At 34.6% G+C, this 19,660-nt stretch overlaps 1 protein-coding gene across 1 annotated transcript; it reads right to left on the bottom strand.

Annotated features, from left to right (window-relative positions):
* Positions 1-12,710: 12,710 nt before the first annotated feature.
* LOC123566133 (ribosome-binding protein 1-like) lies at positions 12,711-19,293 on the bottom strand. Its single transcript, XM_053550409.1, has 2 exons — positions 19,284-19,293; positions 12,711-13,690 (listed from the first exon to the last, which is right to left on the bottom strand). The coding sequence occupies exons 1-2, from the start codon at positions 19,291-19,293 to the stop codon at positions 12,711-12,713; spliced, it is 990 nt and encodes a 329-aa protein (XP_053406384.1).
* Between the last annotated feature and the right edge of the window lie 367 nt (positions 19,294-19,660).

The following is a 19,660-nucleotide window of genomic DNA, read 5'->3' on the forward strand; positions in this document are numbered from 1 at the left end:
CACACCCATACATAAATTGTTGTAGGGTTTTGTTTTTTCTTAAGTGGATGTTATAAGACCGAAAATATGCAATTTGTAGAAGAGGTTGATTCCTTAGATTTTATATTACTATCATCATTAGTAAGATATTTTGAATGTAGAACCCAACTCGTTACGCTCTCTATATGTAAAATTAGAAGGGTTGGAGATACATCCCTTGAAATCTTTAAAAAAAAGTTGGTGTTATACGAATACTAGTATTTATATAATACAAATATACCAGAGTGTCATACGAAGATTATGTTTTATTAGTTAGTACTAGGAGATAAAAAAACAAACTGATTCAATGCCTATGAAATGAAATTAGAAAAAAAAATAAGAAGTATCTTTATCATCAGTCTATGAACAAAGATAATTTTATATTCAGTTGATAAAAAAGTAAGTCTCTCCTTATACCTGTCAATACCCAGCCACTATTGTCGTGTTAAACCCTTGTTCACCGTTTATTTGTATACGCACCACAACAAACTATTCAAACTTTTTTTCCAAATGTCAGATTGGAACAATTAGGTCAAGGTCAGATGTGTTTAAAGGGTTACAAATTATAGAAGTTTTCAGATGAGCGTTAGATTATATATAATTCAAGTACGTGATGTTCTATTTATATACGCGGGTGATTCTGATAAGACTTGTGTCAAGTAACAAATATAATGGAAGTTTCAAGTTCAAAGTGAAGAGCAGTCAAAAGTAATATTTTTGTGTAGTATCTGCAAATACAAAGTGTATTGTTATGGTGGAGATGTCAGACGTCCTAAATTTGGACATTGCCTGACCGATATATATTGTTATTATTTATTACCGATATATATATATAATTAAAAACTGTATATATTATGTTTTATTGTATAGTTGCTTAGGGTTTGCATAATCCCATTCTTTTTATCTCCAGGTCGAAGGTTACGTCACCAAAAACTGCAATGCCGCTAGGGTTGCAGGAGGATTATTGCATCATTTTTCATTACCTCTCATGAACAGACTCTGTGAAACAGTCTGATATCTTTGTTGCGTTCCTCGTTTCCAGAAGATCTTATTGAGTTGTCACAAATATAACATCCTACAGCATAGTCGGTACCATTACAGATTTGCCGAGGATTTATCGATATTTACTTGATCGATTTGTATCATAACCTCAGTCTTCCAAGCATTTTTATATAAAGTACTCTAGAGTTTAGCTCTTTATACGTTATCATGAATGGCATTATTCCAGACTTTTCATATGTTTTATCTTAAGACACTAAGCAATTGGTGGTTTTTTCTATTACACCAAATACTTTAACGTATGAATTTATAGGAATGAGTGACGTTTAAAAACGTTTAAAAAGTTTTAAAACGTTTAAAAAACATTTGTTAGCGACGTAAGTAAAAAAAGGAGATTAGCCAAACAAGTTAACAGAAAGAAAATCGTGTATAATATATATTGAAACAAATAGCATTTATCCTCGGAAGTTACAGGCAAAAACGTATGATGTTTGAATTTACACTGATTTTATTTTAGGATTGTTAGCAGCAAAAGAGAAAGGATAACAAAAAAGTAAACAGGGTTTCTGCTGGCATTTATTTTGAATATGGGTTTTATGCATTTCTTGATGTTCTTATTTCAAAGAGAAATCTAATTACGCACAGGTCTCTAGAAACGATATTACCAATTTGTCAAAATGATCAGAAACACTGACAATCTCAGGAGATTTTGCTGATTCCTCGTTTTACAAATCTGAGTAAATTTATACCCTCTTGAGAAAACAAATTCTCATTGTATTTAATTGGTATTTTTAAAATTGTTTTCTATAAATAATTTAATATCATGACCGAAATGGTCAACTTGACATGGGAAAAGATATTTGTTAGGAAGAAGGACGTTATTGTTAATTACAAATGTACTTATAAATAGATTTTTATATACAGACTGCAAAATAAAACTATTTGATGAACCTGGAATTTTTGCTTTTTATTTTTTCAGTGCTATTTCAGCATTTGTAGCAGTTAACCGTTCGGTAAACTTTCTAAGTAAATAACTTGTTTTTGCTTTATTAGAATATCAGTTTTGGAAATGTTGCCAATAATGTAATTTGCGATCATGAAATAAAAAACAATGTGCATTTCAGATGTTAAATGGAACATTTGCCGTGTGAAATATTTTACTACCGGGGTATGTACTTACAATTATATTTTGGAATTAGGAAAGGGAAGACTTCTGAACAAATGGAACGATGTGCAGTTTTAGGGCTTTATCGACTCATCACGATTCAGTTGAAGGAAGACATGTTACAATACTCTTCTCATTGGTGACACTCTGGCCATGTTAATGATTCAAGTAATAAACAAAACTTTCAATCCAGTATAAACTTAAGAAATATTACCATAATATTATATAAATTTCCTGAAAGGAAATCTTTTTAAAAATTTTCAGCACAAACAAAATTGAAGTAGAATGTGTATAACACATGATTCGTGTTTTTAAAATTTCTGATCCTTTGGTGTCAGGCGTCCGTTTAAAATTAATCTATTACAGAGTTCTGCTTAAGCCGGCGAGGTGTTGCGCATTTCATTACCTCATGTGACCTGGCTCAATCGAATTCCCGCTTTTAGCTGTTTACCACTACTGTATTTGTTTGTATAACCGATATAGGTCATCAAACAGTATTGATAAAGCTATTGTTTGTTTTGGAAACATATTCAATTACTGGCACTTTTTGCGTCACAGCAACAGAAAATATCGGGTCAATATTATGAAGAAAGACAGTTTTATTATGTAACGATATAATATCCGACCTTTCTATAGTGCATGTGACGAACATCTGACGTAGGAATACACACTACATGTATAAAAAGACACATGGTTATGATTCCTAGGTCCTAAACATGTCCAATCTTCTGATCCGTATGACAACATTTGGAGTCGGACGTTGATGCCGGCTGAATAAAATCAACATCTAACGAAATATCTTGCCTTCTTCCTTTGATATTTTTATTTATTCTCTGGAAAATGACAAGAATTATATCTTACTGAATATCATTCCTGTAGCTAATCAAGCTTACAAATTCCCACATGAACTCATTAAGCTTCCGTAACTTGTAAATGTGGATGAAACTATTTGACTCCAGGATATTCCTATTGGTACCTAAACCCAATGAAGGAGATTACTTTTCCTGTATACCGTATTTTAGAATAATAGCGTCTTTAGCGGTACATTTAATTAACATATGACTATATTCATGATTGTACTTCGTTATGATGTCATTTCAGCACGAGTGCCATCCCGCAGTCTGTGGTGGGGTGTTAAGAGTCCTACCAGTACCGATGAAGACATAGAATTCTGCCAGAAGCATAACACTTATCAGAGCTATTTTGACACAGCTCATCAGTTTTCTATTATTCTACAGACTTAGACATAAGGATTAGGTAACAGTGGTTCCTATCTTGCCTTATAATCTTTTATCTTTCAGCTATAGATAATGTTCACTTAAACACAATACATGCTTTTATAAATTGTTAATACAAGGCCCTCGTACAGAATGTGGTTTAATTTATTACATTATAAAAAAAAGGTTACTTACACACGGATGGATTCCTTTGTCAGCAAATCTCAGTGTATTGTGTATGGACATCCATTTTTTTGGACCCTGAAATTTCCTGATACAGCTCGTCCTGCACATTTTAATATAAAGATAATTCTGGCATGGACGATTTAAAGATTAATAGATGTCGTTTAGAATATTACGTTGTTTAGCATACAGTTACCCTTTGTAAACTAACATGGCACTGTTCGAGATAAAAAAAAACCCACAAGAAATGAGACAACTGAATGACATATATCATCTTCTTTGGTAGGATAATAATAGGTGCAGAAATAATGTTAAAAAAATACAAGATGAACAGATACCAGGACAGAATCAAAATGATAGATAGAATAGTAAAATGAAATACCTAAAAAGTTCTGTCATGTATATGCTTGTACTGTTAAATGATAGGGCTCTTTTAAACCAATTATAATATACAACAGTGTTTTGTTCGCAAAAATAAATAAATAGATAAATAAAACAGATAAATAATGCACGCGCCATGCTTGTCTTACTGTAAATTCTACTATAATACAAATCTATAGCACCGTTTATTAACAACAGCACATCATGGAAATTTATTAATGAAAGGTCACATTCTGGGTATTTTCGTGATATTCGATAACTTTTGGAGAGTGAATAATGTCAAATTATGACATATTTGACAATATTTTAATAAATGAAACCTTACTTATGTCTTCTGGACATGACAAATCACCGTATCAATTTTATGAACCATAGGTCTACGTCACGTTCAGCCATACAAAATGAATATATTTTTTCTTTAGTCGGCATGACCTTAAACTTCAAATACTTACCTTAAATCATCTTGAGTCCAACTATGTCATAGACAAGTTTTTTAAGAATTAAACAAGTGAATAACTAATTTTGACGAGCTGTATGTACAATCAGGCACTAGCGATGTTTTGTTTTGTCTGAATCATAATGAACTAAGTTACAAAGACACAAATAAATATTTGTTTCTCCAAAATTTGCTTTAAAATATAGGAACGCAAATTGTTTAATGTACTCTACTCTACGCTTTGTTAATTGTACTTTACATATGTTTTCTGGGAATACATTAATTAATTTATCTTCTAAGAAATAAAAAAAAAAATATATTCCTTTTTTATTCAAATGGCAGACGCGTTTCTCTGAAATTACACACAATGCCAATCCAACAAGCACTCGTTATATATTTCAAATGTCACAAAAACTTGATATTTTCGGTAGCAATTAATCATCGTGCAGTTAAAGAGAACAGATGTGTATTGACTTTCTGTGCAACAAAAGGTCACATTGTTGTTTATTTCGTGGTGATTTTGTTGTTTAGTTGTGGTAATTTTGTTGTTTGGTTTATCTTCGTGTAGTCAATTATTTCTTATTTAGATCCGACATTACATACAAGAACTGCGTATTTTTTATTAATTTAGTCAAAACGTCGAATACATAGCAGAGGTCAGTCACTAACAATCTTATGAGTGACGTGGTGTAAGTGTATAAAATTTCGTCTTGAACAAGGATTTCAGATTGGTCGTTGGAAAACAAAACATATGTAGATGTAGATGTAACAATTTTCGAAAATATGATATTATTTTACATTTATATAAGATATTACCTAAGATGTTCTTTAATAAACTACGGTAACGAAAGTTATTGGCATAACCTGTACATTTTAAGAAGATACCACAGACGAATAATACTTTAATAGTATGCGTTGTCTGAATTGCTGACATTTAAAAAAAAACATATTTCTTGCTGAAATAAATGTAGCCTTCACCGAAATGAAAACTGAATGTTGCACAACAGGACAACTATATACATCGCCCAGATTTTCTTCTAAAACGTGCGGAGTATCAAAAGACGACAAAATATTTTTGATGGGGGTGTGGGTACCCCATCTGTGCTTTGTTTTGTGTTTATTCATACTGTGTTCAACAATTGGAACAATTTGCGCCAGAGCATCAACAAATATTGATAAAATATTATGAAAGAGGGCAAATTTATTATGTGACGAAATCCCGTTAAAGCTCTTGTGTCGTAAATGTCACAAATTTCTGACGTAGGAATACGGACTTGATGTACTAAGTGAGAAGCCTATGATTACGTTGTCGTGAAGTTCTGGCTACACTGTAACTAAAAAAGAAAAGTTGTTTTTTGTTACTATAAAATATTCTCGTGTTGAAGCAATTTGTCGTTCTGAGAAACTACCTAGAGAGGTAAAGGGGTTTGGGTGTGTACGGGGTAAAGATGACGGATACTTAGGAACACTAGCAAGGAACTAAAATGAAAGGAAAAAATACGTAGGCAGAGAGGCAGGTATGTCAGACTGCGGGATGGGATGATTATAAATGTAACTAACTTACAATATCAAGAAACTGAACGGAAACTTAAACAAGAGGACCATGATGGTCCTGAATCGCTCACCTATCCCCACATGACCCAGTGTTGAACTGAGTATGACGATGTTATTTCTATTATTTGACATAGTGACCTAGTTTTTGAGCACATGTGACCTAGATACCATCAAGATAAAAATTTTGATCAATTTTCATGAAGATCTCATGAAAAATATGGCCTCTAGAGAGGTCACAAGGTTTTTCTATTTTTCCACCTTCTGACCTAGTTTTTGGCCGCATATGACCCACTTTCGAACTTGACCTAAATATCATCAAGCTGAACACTCTCACCAATTTTCATGAAGATCTCTTGAAAAATATGGCCTCTAGAGAGGTCACAAGGTTTTTCTACTTTTAGATCTACTGACCTAGTTATTGACCGCACATGACCCAGTTTCGAACTTGACCTAAATATCATCAAGTTGAACATTCTGACTAATCTTCATAAAGATCCCATGAAAAATGTGGCCTCTAGAGAGGTCACAAGGTTTTTCTATTTTTAGATCTACTGACCTAGTTTTTGACCGCACATAACCCAGTTTCGAACTTGACCTAGATATCATCAATGTGAACATTCTGACCAATTTTCATGAAGATCCATTGAGAAATATGGCCTCTAGAGAGGTCACAAGGTTTTCTATTTTTAGACCTACTGACCTAGTTTTTTAAGGCACGCGACCCAGTTTCGAACTTGACCTAGATATCATCAAGGTGAACATTCTGACCAATTTTCATGAAGATCCATTAAGAAATATGGCCTCTAGAGAGGTCACAAGGTTTTTCTAATTTTAGACCTACTGACCTAGTTTTTGACCCCACGTAACCCAGTTTCAAACTTGACCTAGATATCATCAAGATGAAAATTCTGACCAATTTTCATGAAGATCTCATGAAGAATTTGGCCTTTAAAGAGGTCACAAGGTTTTTCTATTTTCAGACCTACTGACCTAGTTTTTGATCGCATGTCACCCAGTTTCGAATTTGTTCTAGATATTATCAAGATGAACCTTCTGATTAATTTTCATGAAGATCCATTGAGAAATATGGCCTCTAGAGAGGTCACAAGGTTTTCCTATTTTTTAACCTACTGACCTAGTTTTTGACCCCACGTAACCCAGTTTCAAACCTGACCTAGATATCATTAAGGTAAACATTCTGACCAATTTTCATGAAGATCCAATAAGAAATATGGCCTTTACAGAGGTCACAAGGTTTTTCTATTTTTAGACCTACTGACCTAGTTTTTGACTCCATGTGACGCAGTTTCGAACTTGACCTAGATATCATCAAGGTGAACATTCTGACCAATTTTCATGAAGATCTCATGAACAATATGGCCTCTAGGGAGGTCACAAGGTTTTTCTATTTTTAGACCTACTGACCTAGTTTTGACCGCATGTGACCCAGTTTCAAACTTGACCTAGATATCATTCATTATGACCAACTTTCATAAAGATCCCATGAAAATGTGACCTCTAGAGTGGTCACAAGCAAAAGTTTACACACGGACTGACGGACGCACGCACGGACGACGGACGCCACGCGATCACAAAAGCTCACCTTGTCACTTTGTGACAGGTGAGCTAAAAATACAGAGGAGGAGAATGGGTATGTTGAGGGTTTCTGGGATGCGGAATGTGGATGAGGAATACTTAAATAGATACAATTTAAAGAAAATGAACTGCAACTAAAATACAGGGCCGATTAGGGGTCTGTGGTACAGGGGATTTGGTATGATCTGGATGAGGGATATCAAGACAGGTACATTATCAGTACTGAACTGAAAGTAAAATTGCAGAAAATGGGAGAGGAACTTTATCTCTGTGATCTTGATCTTTGTCTTACGGGCACAGCGTAGTAGGGATCCTCCATAAGTGATAAGTCCTCATATACAATCTGAACGTTTATGCCATTATTCTTTCCAATTTAGAGCCGGGAAAAGAAAAAGTACCAGAAATTTAGTCAGGTCCCTGTCAGCCTTGTCCTTTGAGCAATTGACCCCAGATCGATGGTGATCCTCCATGGTTTGAAGTTTGAATGTCGTAACTGTTATACTTTATGAGTCAGAGTCTGGGTGCCATTTTCAGGCTCCAGGTTCTTATGGCATTGACCTTTGATTTATTAACCTTAAAACATTAAGGATTCTCCTTAAATGGTAATTAGTTATCTTGTAGAATTCGAAACGTGTAGCTATTGTATTTTCTTACTTACAGTCCGGAAAATGATGGAAGGATGGACAACGCCAGTGAAACAAACATCTTTTTTTCCAAAACGGACGTTTTCCAACTAATCAGTCAATTTATTGTTATATGTTCGTTCTTCTTCTACCATCAGAAACGGGAAAAGACACAATAGAGATGTTGCGGGTGACACTAAACCCAATAAAATAATCAAACCAAGTCTATTTTTCTTAATAATCAATGAGCATTATGATACCTAATTATGACGAGAAGGCAGAAATGTAGTCTTTTCCGCCAAATTTCCTAATAAAACGATTGATCAAACAGACTGTTACAATCACACTTATTTTAAGTATTTCAGTATATATCTAATCATGTCATAGCTCGGACAGTATACGGTCCACGTAATGATGTAGATTTTTTGTATAAGATGTCATGTTCAACTGTGTTTATGGGGAAACGTGATTAAATTATGTTATTCAAATAGACGTTTCTTTTCCTCCCTTTTGGTATTTCGATACTTCTGGCATATAAAGATTTTTTTTTTTCAGTTTTTGCCCTCTGCTTTCAATATTCTTGGCCAAATCTGTAAGCGTTTATAGTATTTGCTAACGGTCATAGATTTACGCATCTGCTTCCAGCAATATGGTGATGATTTTAGATTGTTGGGAATTTTACGGCATCTGTTTTATGTTTTGTGTTATCATGCAAGATGTTGAGTTTTGTTAAATTGTTGAATTGTTCATAAATTTCATGTTTTTCTTTCAGAATGATTCAGTGTCTACTTTCGTCCTTGTTTCATTTCAAATTTAATTATATGTTAAAAAAATCAAAACTTAGTTTTGATTTATTTGCATAGAGAGGTACGTTAAAACGAGTTATTTAAAAAAATTACCTATGATATTAACCATCTTAAAGATGCAGATAAGAGATGATGACTGACATATAAGAAAATTTCATGATAGTTTGGCAATGTTATTCACCATTAATATTCATTTTATTTATATTCATTTCTACGCAGTGACTTCTCTCAAAGGTTTCATATTTACATTTAACTGTGTTGATATGTTATATAGATTCGGTCTTCCAGAAAATACACAGTGATATCTCCATGACAACTTTATACAATATTCACTTTATGACAATCGTAAATCTTTCAGGAAATATGTGTTCATGTTTCTTACCAGCAGAAGCAGTCTTCAGTTTCATACATTTTGAGTTTGTCGACAAAAATAAATGACAGGATGAGAGCTTAAAAAGAAAGAATTTCTGTTTGAAATATTCGTGTTCATCAGGTATTTTGATAGGTTTTCCCAAGAATTTGACCAGGATCTACATTGATTCTGATGTCCATTATGTGAGAAATATACATGATTTCTTGGTACAAATGCTAATACATGTATAAATTGTATCACGAAATCATCTTCTACGGTTAGAATAACGGCGTCATGCATGCCCACTTATTTCATTAAAAAACAACAACACGTTATTACCTACAGGAACTTCTCCCTAGTACCAGCTTAAGAGGAATCTGAAATCTGAATTGTGTAATAGCGGAAATTTAAAGTTAGTCGTACGTTCAATAAGTTTCAAAAGCAACAAAAGCAACAAATTGGAGTTGAAGTGTTACGTGTATTAGCATTGTTATCGTGCTATTTTATATTCCCTTGTTTCAGCTGAGAAATTTCTGCAAGGTACAATCAATGCTCCTTTAAGGCAAAGCAAGATGAATTTTAGAAAGGTCTAATATCAGTTATTGAACGGTAATTTCAATGCATGGAATTTAAATTTAAATTTTAAGAGATTTGCTTTATTCATCGCATTTAATTCAACATCATTTGTGTAAACTTCCTTGCAAATTAGACGATTTCATAACAACAATTCGTTAAAATAAGCGGGCAATAGGTATTTGCAGAGAACAAGTTAATTCCGGTACAAACTCCTGAAAATGAACTACCGTATAAATCTAAGCATTGACGAAAGCGACGTAAGACAAGTCAAACCAACACATCAAGTAAATGTGTTTCTATTATCGTCTTGTTTATCTTTATTATAGCTATCCATGTCACAAACATTAGAAATAAGAAATTAACAGCTTCTTTCCCGGCATAGCCTAGTATCAGATCAACATGTAAAGCCGTGTATGAAGAAGTATTGTATCAATCAATTCAGGTTTAAGATCTGTTTCGGAAACTGATTATATCTATTTGTTCTATTTTTATCCTCATATTGGTCAGTTATGCCTTATAGAATAGAAGCAACATTAAGCTATATACATAATCAAGTAAATCTGCAGAACCAAGATGAATTACAGACTTATAGGCTCAAGCCATTACAAAAACAAAACAGGAAAGATATGTGATCAACATCAAACAAATATCGTTAATGTTTTCATATAAAATATCAGCATGTTTTCTTTGTGTGACAATCTGGTATCATACACCCTTACATGCTGAAATGGTGCCAGTTCCTTTCCTATTTTTCTGAATTATTTTGTCCTATAAAATAACTAAACAATTGTCAGTTGTCCATGTAACCTTAATTGCTTTTTCAGAAACTGCACAAACGTTGTTTTTTTTCTAGTGGAAAAAATATATAAATACAGACAATATAATCATTGTATACAGCTTGCCTCACATGCATATTACATTGTTCAAGTCAATTGTTCGTATACAAGATAAAAGGTAAGGGTAGATTTTCCGAAAGAACAGAGCAACCAAAACACCGGCTTTGAGCCATGTATCGCAAAATAGGCACGCAACAAAAAGAAACTGTAATGGAAAAAGATAGTAGACAGGTTGCTTCAAATATCCAACAGCACGTACATTTTAATTATATGCAAAATGCAATAAAAGGCGTAAGGTGTAGACAAAAGAGTGGGAGTGTTGGGGAAGGGGAAAAAGCAAGGATGAATATTCAACAGGAAAAGCCACGGTTCTTACACGCAGTCTCCTTACCCAAATGCCAGGGGGTGCAAATACAAGGGGGCGATGTGAGTACGCGAGGGTGGGGTGGAAGTGGTGGAAGAGAGATAAGAAACGCCAACAACAAGCAAGACAACATACGCAACACAAAATACGAGACAGACTAAAAACAAGTTGAAAATAGTAGACCGCCTTGGAACGATCAGTAACCTGTATCAGGGAAACTGGGGGTTTAACGCGTTTAGTGCGTGTCAACCTCGCACTTACCCTACTTCCAACAGGTTAGACAAGAAATTATGAATGTAATAACGCCCCGCTGATAAAGAATTCGTACTTTAGTAAAATGAACTTTAACGATGGCATTATTAAGTAAAACATGTTATTCAATTATATTTCTGAAATTAAAATTATGCATTTATTAACCTTATAATGTTAATATTGATTCTTTAGATGCACGTGCCAATGACTGTTTTTGAAATCAAATACAAAAAACACTCTATGGCTTGTAAGAACTCAGGCTGAATGAATCTGTTCTCGAAAATGACAAGTGCAACGGCCATCACGTCCTCTAGCAACGGCTTAAGCGGTACCCTATAATTCAGATACACTGAATGGACCCTAGCTATAATTAAGAAAAGCTACCTATTTATAAACAAAACAGCATACACTACTATGGCAGCGAACTATTTTTGTGAGCAATTTGTGTCTGAACATTAATGTTTTTAATCAATATAGCACGAGAAAAAAACAACTGGATTATGTAAGAAGACAACGCGCCTATGGCGTTTGAATCCCATATGGGATTACCCTTTAAGAATAGGTAATTATTTTTACACTAATTGGAGCAATTGCTTTTCCTGCTAGTCAGTTATTATTTTATGGTCCTTCGTGCTCATGGTGTTTATTTAGGGTGCATCGAGTTCCTTTTTAGCCGGAGCAAGAGATGCACGTTTCATTACCTGTCGTGAACAGACTCAGTCAAACCAAGTCTGCTATTATTTTGCCCGGTTGCATTCTATGCTTTCAAATGATATTCTGGTAGAGTTTATACCAACAATATTATTGGTCTTTAAAACAGCAGTATGCCATACAAGATAAAACATTATTATAGTTCCTTAAAAATTGAGATCATTCCATCAGAAATATACCTTAATAAAAGAGAAAAATACTATAAAAAAAGAATGACCAAGCTCTGGGTCTTTTCGATTTGTATGTGGCGGAAGGTAGTTAAAATGATGTTTGTCGTTTGAACAAAGAAACTTAGTCGAATATTGATAAGGTGTCGCTATAGCTTGCTTGAAACTATTTTTGACGTTACATAGTCGTTCACCAACAGTAAGACGTCATTTTATTTGAGATCATACTATTTCAATCACGTAATTTGAAAGATCACACCTTTTAGAATAAATTTCATTCCTATATTCTTCAGAAAAGCATTTGTGATAAGAGCCTTTCATAATAACTATCAAGAATTTCTTAACTTCATGGCAAAATAATTCTTATGCTGTTTAGACTGTTAATTTGTTTTACCTGTGTTAAACAGTATAAAGGATGCCAATTATTCTTGCCAAGTTTAATTAATAATGTATCGGCACAAGTGCTATTGCGTGCTATGAAAATCGACGTAAATCTTCCTGACCCTGGGGCACCCTTCTGTTTGCAGTATCCATTACCTCTCCCTTACCCTGGGGCACCCTTCTGTTTGCAGTATCTACTACCTCTTCCTGACCCTGGGGCACCCTTCTGTTTGCAGTATCCATTATCTCTCCCTGACCTTGGGGCATCCTTCTGTTTGCAGTATCCATTACCTCTCCCTGACCCTGGGGCACCCTTCTGTTTGCAGTATCCATTACCTCTCCCTGACCCTGGGGCACCCTTCTGTTTGCAGTATCCATTATCTCTCCCTGATCCTGGGGCACCCTTCTGTTTGAAGTATCCATTACCTCTCCCTGACCCTGGGTCACCCTTCTGTTTGCAGTATCCATTACCTCTCCCTGACCCTGGGGCACCCTTCTGTTTGCAGTATCCATTACCTCTCCCTGACCCTGGGGCACCCTTCTGTTTGCAGTATCCATTACCTCTCCCTGACCCTGGGGCACCCTTCTTTTGGCAGTATCCGTTACCTCTCCCTGACCCTGGAGCACCCTTCTGTTTGCAGTATCCGTTACCTCTCCCTGACCCTGGAGCACCGCACCCTTCTGTTTGCAGTATCCGTTACCTCTCCCTGACCCTGGGGCACCCTTCTGTTTGCAGTATCCGTTACCTCTCCATGACCCTTGGGCACCCTTCTGTTTGCAGTATCCGTTACCTCTCCCTGACCCTGGGGCACCCTTCTGTTTGCAGTATCCGTTACCTCTCCCTGACCCTGGGGCACCCTTCTGTTTGCAGTATCCGTTACCTCTCCCTGACCCTTGGGCACCCTTCTGTTTGCAGTATCCGTTATCTCTCCCTGACCCTGGGGCACCCTTCTGTTTGCAGTATCCATTACCTCTCCCTGACCCTGGGGCACCCTTCTGTTTGCAGTATCCATTACCTCTCCCTGACCCTGGGGCACCCTTCTGTTTGAAGTATCCACTACATCTCCCTGACCCTGTTAACAAAACAACAACAAAATAAAGAAAAATAAAAGATCGGGGGGTTACGTATGAGGCAGCCTGCTCGCATTGTTCAGTGTTCTTTAAGTTTATAAAATGTTATGGACCTGTGCTTAATTTTGTTCTAATCCTTTAAGGTTATTTTTTTTTTATTTTGGTATGTATTTATTAAAAACGCAACAAAAGAAACACTCTTCTTTGTTTTTTCTTTACATATGAATAAATGCTTCCTAACAGGTTTCGAAAATGAAATACAAGCGATCATGTCAAAACCATTTACACCGTTGTACAATATATTGTGAACAAATTATTCACGTGCATTGCACGCAATAGGCTAGTCAGTTGTGCTGTTTTCGATGTTACATGTGGCGGTGGTTAGAAGAAGTAATAGTGGAAATATATTGTATTTAAATATGTAAATTCCCAGGGCCTTAGCAAAAGTTGTTAAAAGTTGCGACCTTGGTCAGTCACGTATTATTGTCCGTGTACGTTTCCTGAAAAAAAGAGGTATTTATATTCAATTTGTTATTTATGATGTGTATAGAACTAAGGATTTCCACGAATTGGTAATGAATGAATGAATGAATGAATAAGTCAATTTTTCTAGCTCCTTAGTGACAGTTAGGTCTAAAATCTTACCAGAAGTATAAATCAGCCAAAATAGAAACGGTCATGCATATATCTAGATTTGCAGATAGCAAGAGACTGGTCTCGCAATTGAATTAGCAGGCTGAAATTGCCATACAATGATACTGGATATTCGTTATTTTTCACAAATACGATATTCATCCGTCACTGCAAAGAGGGACAACCAATATTTTCACAAACGCATGAACATGGGATTGAAGGTTGCAAATGACAAACTTAAGCCACTCTTATTACCTGTGACCCCATTTCTTAAGCTTGTTTGGAGGTAGAACCCTCAGATGTGAATGTAAGCCACTTACGTACAGACAAAATGAAAATGCGATGATAAAGTATTTACTAGCTGCAGTAAATTAACTGGTGAACTGGGACTAAAAGGCGTACTTCAATGGTTCTAATATTTCAATGACGTGTCTATATTTTTCATATATTTGAAACTTTGTGATTAAAAACATATATTGTTTCCTCTGACAGCAGCAAATACTTTAAAGTAGGAACTTATAGGAATGGGTGACGTTTAAAACGTACCAGATTGCGTTTGCTAGAGACGTGAGTAAAAGGAATATTTGCTTAAAGAAAATTGTGTATCATATATTAACAAAATAGCATTTATCTTTAGAAAATACATGTAAAGCCGTACACTGCTTGAATTTGTACTGATTTTGCATTTATTGATGTGAAATTCAGTTATATGCTGGTATAACTCGTTTGTTAAACATATCAGATATATTGACAATCTAAAGATAATATTGTGCTATGTATTTCGTAAGTTGATATTTTCATGAGAAACAAATTCTGATATAGGTTTTCATTGTTTCCTTGATAACGAAAATGATCCAAAATGGCATAAGGAAAGATAATTTGTACCACATTTGATAGAGCTTGTCGGAGAATAGACACTGTTAACACTGTTATTGTTACTAAATGATTTTATTAATTTGTTAACATATTTGTGTATACTGACTTTAAAATAGATTTGCTTGTTTTTATGCTCCCCGGAGGGCGAGTATATAGCTGCCGCTTTGTCCGTTCGTCCGTCCGTCCGTCACACTTTTGTCCGGAAAACAATTTGAAATGTTTTAATGGCATTTGATTGAAACTTAAGATAATCATAGAGACCATTGAGACAAAGTGCAATGTCAAAGAATCATAACTCTACCTTACCTAGTTTTTGAATTATCTCCCTTTATTATACAAAATAAGGCTTGTCCGGAGCATTACTTGAAAAGTATTAATGGCATTTCATTGAAGCTTCACAAAATGATAGAGGCAAAAATTACACTTAATGATATGTCCCTTGCTTTAATTGTCTCCCTTTATTCAATTTTCTTCTTTTTATTATCTCCATTTTTTGTTTCTAATACGTTTTTCCCCCTATTGGGACAAGCACATGCATCGGGGAGCATCATTCAGTTTTACCGATTCCTTGTCCTTGTGTTTCAGTAGTTAGCATTTGCAACAGTAAATCGTTCGGAAAATATTCTAAGTAAACAATTTGTTTTTGCTTTTATAAGAATATCTGTGCTGGAAAAGTTCCCAAAAATCCAATTTGCTATCATAAAATAAAAGAAAATGTGTATTGCAGATGTTAAACGGAATGTGGAATATCTTTTTACTGTGTACTTAGAATTAGATTAGAAATGTCTTTGGACATATTGGCTGTGTTTAAGAGTGGTCTTGACTTATTAGGATTCTGCGATATTGGAAAGGAACACAATTTTTGATACTTAATTACGTAGATGTCAATTTAATTAAGCTTCTTGTGGAAAGTAGGCATGCCCTACTTAAGTACGTATGTGAACGAATGTCCCGTTAATGATTCCAATAACGAAAACGCCGATAAGCCAGTACAAATCTATGAAGATACCCTATTTTAAATATTCTGTAACACCAAAACAAAATGGGAAGTCTTTGTATCATTTAAGCACAAACAAGATTGAAGACATGACTTGTGTTGTTATAATTTCTGATTCTTTAATGTCACGAGTGCACTCAATCTCAATTTATAATAGAGTTCCTCTTAAGCCTGTGCTATGATGTGGGAGGGTAAGGGTGTTGCACTTTTCATTATCTCTCGTAAACAGACTCAGTCAAATTCTCGCTTTAAACTGTTTACCACCGACTAAATTTGTTCATAAACCCGGTATAGGTTATCAAAGAGTATCGATTGTGTATTGTTTGTTTAGAAACGTATTCAAAACATAGCATAATTTACGTCAATGCATCAGAAAATATCGAATAAATATTATAAAGAAAGACAGTTTTATAATATAACGAGGTTAATATCCGACCTCCCTATAGCTCTTGGGAAGACTTCTGTCGTAGGAATACACACTGCATGTACAATAGACATTAGTCTATGATTCTTGGGTCTTAGTAAGTCCAATCGTCTGGTTTGGAATTAAAGTCCAATTTATATATTTAGTAAAGTTAAATATATTTGATGAGGAATTTATACATCAGAAGTAAATATCTAAGGATAAGATAGTTTAGTGAAAGATGGCCATTGGATATCTTTAAAATCTGACCATGTATATAGAGAATAATAGGTTAGTGCCGTAGATGAGAAAGTTTATCTGGCGAGGTGGAGGAGGTTATCGGGTGAGCCGAAGGCGAACCTGATAACATCCGGAGCCGAGCCAGATAAACTTTCTCCATCTTAGGCACTAACCTATTATTCTATTTATCTTGTCATTACTTCATTTTCCGATATTTGGCAATTTATTTTACAAAAATAAGTGTGCGACAACCGCTTTAATGACGTCATATTCGTAATGACGTCACTTATATAATGACGTGATTACCGGCAAAATCGCAATAACTTCTTCGTTTTTGAATAAAAACTCATTATTTGACCACTCATTTTCTTAGTTCGGACATTTCCAACACAATGATGATGGTTTCGTTGCAAAATTTCTTATGACAACAATATCGACCATAAGGTCACATGATCAACTGACCGTATATCACTGGTCACATGATCCACTGACGGTATATCAAGAAAGATATACGGCACCCTGATATCGGGTCGAAAATACTGCAAGTGACAGGATAAAAACTAATATAACACATATAGAAGATTTTTGTTTGTGTCAATGTAAGATTGAACTGTATTCCACGCAGCATTTATCATGCATTTGGTGATTCATTTTCCTCCAATTCAAGAATATGTGTGTCCCGTGTGGTTCTTGCACTGGATCGTAAGGGTTGACTAATAGGGTCTGGTTTTATCTTATCTTTTTTAAGATATATATGTGACTTAACTGTTTTTAACTAAGTTTGGAAGTATCTGCTTATATTCTCACTCATATAAGTAATGGTAATATATGCTTTGCATTTCTCACGTTAACTGTTTTAGAATTTACGAGTAGTTGTTTTAAATATATTTTAGGCACACTGCGTGGACAGTAGCTGAAATCACCTAACCTGTATCATGCAGATTTAATGTTTAGATCAGATAGAATTTATATAAAATTTACATAGTCTTTTGTAATTCTATTGCAATAATACTGTCATGCATATATGCTTGTTGTACTGTGAAAAAATGAAACTCTAATAAACAAATAATAGTAGTAGTAATAATAATAATAATAATGATAATGATAATAATCATCATAACACAAAGATGTATGGAAAATTCGTTCAAATTGGATAGCAATATCAAAAATATGGAAATTTGGTTTATTTCAGATTTTCTTAATGGACAATTTTATAATTCTATACAATAAGTACCGAACACCTCAAATTTTGAACATCAAGTTTAACTTACTCTAAATCCAACATTTTATGTCAGATCTAACATAGTGTTTGTACAATACTACTTCAACTGCTTTAACGTCATTGTCCTTAAAATTTAATGAAAAATGCCATTTCCGCAGAAGTATTATGAAAAGGACAAGGGGACCGAGGGCTTAAGCTGAGGGCCATTATGAAACTAGGTATGCCATTGTGGCTAAAAGACACCCGCCATTTATTGACATTTCTATTATATCCTTTCCGCGGCCGTAACACTGCGCCATTATCGATCCGTAAACAGCAGCCGTAATGACTGTTTTAACGGCCTTTTTGTTACTATTTAAAGTAACGTATATAATAATAAAGATTAACGTATTATCATACCTTTCTTAGTGTCTGCTACAGCTCAGTTTTCTTAACCGAAACGAAATTTCTTTACAACCCTTACTGGCTATACCAATAAAAGTGAGAAGCATGTCCTTTCGACTTATGGAGTGTCGTTTGGCGTGATGTCCCCACGGCAACAAATATTATAGAAACATTTTAACTCAATACACGTTTAGCATAAAAACGCAAAAAGTTCATAAATACTTCTTTTTATTTTCTTTTATAGAATACTGTACCACTGTCACAAATTCATTATATGGACAAACGATGTAAGCATTGCTGCATAAAAAGCAGATACATAACGCATGCACCATGCTTTGTCCCTGTGTTTATTCACTCAGAAAATGCGGAAATATCTTTATGTAATACAAATCCATAGCAACGTTTATTAGCAACAGCAGTTCATGGAAATTTGTTAAATATAGGGAACTTTTTAAGCGGTTTTCGTTTGATAACTATTGAAGGGTGAATAATGTAAAAACAAATACCTTATGACATATTTGAGATGGGGCCTACAAGATCTTAATCTGTAGCCTGCTAGCGGCAAATGATTTTGCCTTTGCGACCAGAGCAGACCAAGATCTGCCTGCACCAGTCCAGACTGTAAATGTTCAGAGAACATCACTTCAAATAATACTGCCTAAATTAAATGATAAACCAGTTCAGTTTAAAAATTTGTAGCAGGGTGTATATATAATCTAACTGGGAGATGACAAATTGCCGTATCAAGTTTGTGAACCATAAGGCTTCGTCACGTTCAGCCATACAAAATAAATGGGTATTTTTCTTTAGTCGACATGGCCTTAAACTTCAAATACATACCTAAGATCATCTTGAGTCCAAACTATTAGTCTTAGAACAAAAGAAATCAAATGTCAAGACAATTTACCAAAGATTAAACAAATGAATATTCAACGTTGACGAACTGTCGTGTACAATCAGGACCTAGCGCTAAGTTTTGTCTGTATCGTAATATATTTATTGCAAGAACAACTTCAGAAAAACATACATTTTCTAGGAACACATTTATTAATAGATCTTCCAAGAAAAAAGAAACAAATATTTCTGTCGATATTTCGCTGTTTTTTATTCAAGACGCAATTCTCTGAAATTACAGAGTCCATGCCAATCCAACAAGTACGCGTTATATTTGAAATGTCACATCAACTTGATATTTTCGTTAGCAATACATCATCACG

The sequence above is a fragment of the Mercenaria mercenaria genome, chromosome 1 (assembly GCF_021730395.1).
Source record: "Mercenaria mercenaria strain notata chromosome 1, MADL_Memer_1, whole genome shotgun sequence".
NCBI classification, from domain to species: Eukaryota; Metazoa; Mollusca; class Bivalvia; order Venerida; family Veneridae; genus Mercenaria; species Mercenaria mercenaria.